Below are 4,166 nucleotides of genomic sequence, written 5' to 3'. Positions count from 1 at the left end.
CCAGTCGTCGTCTACTGGTGCACCTTGGCCTTGATTTATTCTTTCCTCAAGTGCTGCGTCTTCATTTTTTTTGAAAACGAGGAAAACCCCTGGCCTCCATGAGTCCATGCATGCAGCCATAAGTGTTGCATCTTTATGAGAGCACCGAGCACCAAGTCCACGTTCAGCTCAGAACACTCTATATAGCTAGGTGGCCCCTCGTCCATCGAGCTTCCACCTCCATCATGGCGACGGCGGCTTCGCGTGCACGCAGCAGCATCCTCATTTCCGTTTGCGCTGGGTGCTTCCTCCTCCTCTGCTTGTCGCGTGATGCAGCAGCCTCGCCTCTCTCCTTCAGCTTCGACTTCTCCAACAAATCCACCTTCGGCTCAAGAATCCAGGTCATGGGCGACGCGCTCCAGCAAGACAACCTGGTCGACCTCACGGTCGACACCTCGTACAGGCGTGGCATCCACTATCTCAAGGGGCGGATGTCGTACGTCGACCCTGTGCCCTTCTTTGACGGCGCCACCCACGAGTTGACGAGCTTCGTCACGCAGTTCACCTTCGCGATCAAGCCCATCCAAGGGGAGATAAGGGGGGACGGCATGGCTTTCTTCCTCTCCAGCTTCCCGCCGACAGTGCCGGTCAACTCGACCGGCGGCAACCTTGGCCTCATTGTCCAGGGTGACGGGAACGCCTTGGGCGTAGACCGGTTCGTCGCCATCGTGTTCAAGACGTTCAACAACTCGGACCACATCGGCATCGACATCAACTCTGCCTCGTCCTCCAAAAATGAAACAGCCTTGCCCGACTTCAGCCTGAATGGCTCCATGACGGCGTGCATCACTTTTAATGGCACCACCGGGATGATGGATGCCTCCCTGCAGTTGAATGACAACCGTTCCCTTGGTCCCTTTAAGGTTAGTTATCAACTACCCGATCCCATGTCCTTGCTCCCGCCGGAGGTGGCGGTGGGGTTTTCTGCAGGCACAGGCGACTACTCCGAGCGCCATCAGATAATGTCCTGGTCCTTCACCACAACTCTTCCTCAACGCAAAGGTATATCTATACTTATAGCTTTTAAGTTTCATACAAAGATAACAATCTTCATTTAAAAATACATTATTTTAGCACATTTTTAAATCTCTAAACGTCTTTTCTCGTTATAAAAGGTTTATAGATTCATTCATCGAGGAAGAATGTCATTCTTCCAACAATTAACATCTATTCTGTTTCTAACTGTTTTACATACAACAAAGGTCTTTGTTTTCGTGGGTAAAACTTGTATTACTCAATTCATAACAGGATTACAATCAAAGACGTTAAGATCAATGGCTACCCGAGGGCCAGACCCAAGCCTGCATATAGTTTGCCAAAGCATCACTAACTTTATTTTGAAAACGACTAGCATGAGTAATATACTAATTCTACGGAGACTCGTCATGTACTTGATCTCCTGCACCAACGACGGATTCAGCGATCTGTTCACATCGCTTGTTTGAATCATCTTAACTGCCACAAGAGAATCATGTCCAGTTCTTTTGGCCGATTCCCTTAGAATCTTGAGAATCGACCCTTGACCCAGTTTCTCTCAGAATCTTGAACCCGTATTTTTCTAACAATCCTAGCTGTTTACATCCTAACTAGCTAGGATTGTAAAAAAAATATGGGTTCAAGATTTTAGAAGAAGCTGGGGGAAGGCCTGATTATCAAGATTCTGGGAGAATAGGCCAAAAGAACTAGGCCTCAATCTCAATTGCCATGGGTAAACCTGTCCGTAGCAGTGCTAACGAGAGACATTCCATACACGCACCCAATTGCTTCCAAATCTTCCCAGCATGAAAAAAGCTGTTTGCAAAAGGAAAAAACTGATCGAACCCTGCCCATCACGCAACACCATACCCAATCCAGCACGTCCATCCTCCGAGAATGAACCATCAGAGTTCAAATTAACCCAACTTTGAGAAGGAAAAACCCAACCGATTGAGTTGATCTGTTGATCTACATTCATGCCCCAATCTATTTGGAATCGGTACGTGTTATTTTGGTTTCTCGTATATAGAGACCAACGCACTAGAAGCTAAAAACACCAAACAAAAACAAGGCCAATTGGTCATGGTGCAAGGTAGACAATCCCCTTTGATAAAACAAAAGTTAGATAATGGAAGAGAGAATTATCTCTGGACCACCCTTTGATCATATTGATGCTATATTTTGATGGTATGCATGTTGCTTTCATTACATAATACTATGTACAAGAGTTCCATGAGTGCTTGATATATTCCTGCACATACAAAGTACATGATATTCTAATGAAAGTACCTGGTCTTGGATAAGAATAACCATATAATTTAATTAGACTAGGATAATAATTGACGCTGATTCTTCAGTACAATCTCTAATATCATAATTTTCAAAATAATAACATCATTTTGAGAACTACAAATCCACATTTAAGAATTGGAAAATCATATGAGCCCAAGATAAAAGTAGACGCAGTGTATTGTCATTTATATAATTATTGTGTAGAAAGAATACAATCAGATTATGATGTAAATGATATTTTACAAACTTAATTAGTATAATGAATTCAATATAAAATCTAGAAATTCATTTAAAAAATAATCCATAAGCACTTGTTGTTCTCAAAATAGAGTTTCGCCCAGCTTGATAAATAAAGCAACAAAAGAATAAAATACAAGACCGAACGATACAAGATGGTGAGGTAGCTCTCTTATAAAGTCGATCCCATGATAACCGAATCACGTAGAACACACTCGACTACGCTACTAGCAAAGAACACAGGAAGATCTGAGCACACACCCACGCAATGACCTAGCACATCTAAACTACACGACAACGCCCCCAAGAGGGAGAGCAACGCAGAGTGTAGATAAAAACCACAATGACATCTTCAAGAAGAGTGCGACACCAACGGGTGCCGCCGTCGTCAGCGCCGAGGCATGGAACTTTCGCTCGACAAGTCACCTGTGCCACCACGAGGCTGCCAGGATGAACGCAGCAAGGTCAAATCCCCATATCCAGATCCTAGGAGCACTGGCGGAGCTACGTGTAGCTAAAAGTGGCCGTGGCCCGCCCATCACATGGCAAATGCAGCAGAGGAGTGAGGGTAGACTCGGACATGAGTGCAAAAGTATTGGAGTGTTCTTCCTACTGGCCCGCCCAGCAAAGCTGCTGTAGCTCCGCCACTGCCTAGGAGGATAGGGAGCACACCTGAGTCACCGCCACAACACCACCCATCACCCACACAGCCCGGAGGGGGAGCCACCACCGCCACAATGATGCCCGCTCAAGAGCAATCATGCGGACCATCATCAAGGGCTGTTGCACCAATATCCCTATCATGAGGCACCGTACGCCGCTCACTTCACAAAGCACTCAACCACAGTAGGAAGGGCAGAGGCACACCATCTGCTCCTAGCCGGGTATCAGTCACCGTGTCTAGATAGGTGCCTCCACCATATGAGGAACCCACGCCTGCAGCCCCAGCCAATCCTGGTGGACTAGGGGAGACATGACTCCATGACTGCCGTCGGCGAGCAAATGCCTCGAGCCTTTTCCAAACAAGCTTGCAAGACGCCATGTTCATGGCCACCAGCGCCGATGTGTGCACCGGAGCAAGGATATCACGAACACCACCACCAACCACCTTACCCGAGAGGAGAGCAGGAGCACAACTCGCGAGCACATCGTAAGCCATGCCCAACCTCACCTACCTGAAGCACACGCTCTGATCCACCTCGGTCCCCGATCTAGCCCACCCGAGTATGCACCCTAGATCTGAACGTTTCCATCAGTACGAACCCCGGAGAAGGAGGCCGCCACCACCAACCTGCGTTGCCTGCAAAACTACAACCGTCGCATCCCACCCACCCAGCCGCGCACCTCCGCCATGCCTAGATGAGGCCCAAACGCCCGAGAAAAGGCAAAGCACCACCACCGCAATCAGCCATTGCCGCTAGAGGGTGAACCAGTAGCCTCTGGCCACAGCCGCCGCGACCGTGCCACCTGTCAGCCAAAGCCGGCCACCGTGACCAGGTGCGTTCCTCCCGTCACGCTGCCCCCGGCTCTCGCCGCGAGTGGCAGTCGTCGAGCGGATCTGGGCGAGAAACACCCCCGCTGTCATAGCTGCCACCATGTGCCCCGCCACCCACCAATCCACC

At 48.7% G+C, this 4,166-nt stretch overlaps 1 protein-coding gene across 1 annotated transcript; it reads left to right on the top strand.

Moving 5' to 3' along the window:
• Positions 1–224: 224 nt before the first annotated feature.
• Positions 225–1,484, top strand: LOC119283911 (anti-H(O) lectin-like). Its single transcript, XM_037563263.1, has 2 exons — positions 225–1,041; positions 1,288–1,484. Exons 1-2 carry the CDS (start codon positions 225–227, stop codon positions 1,482–1,484), a joined length of 1,014 nt encoding a protein of 337 aa, XP_037419160.1.
• The last annotated feature ends 2,682 nt before the right edge of the window (positions 1,485–4,166 follow it).

Source organism: Triticum dicoccoides, chromosome 4A, assembly GCF_002162155.2.
Source record: "Triticum dicoccoides isolate Atlit2015 ecotype Zavitan chromosome 4A, WEW_v2.0, whole genome shotgun sequence".
Lineage (NCBI taxonomy): Eukaryota > Viridiplantae > Streptophyta > Magnoliopsida > Poales > Poaceae > Triticum > Triticum dicoccoides.
The sequence above is the reverse complement of the archived record's forward strand: the minus strand, read 5'-3'. Positions and strand labels throughout refer to the sequence as shown.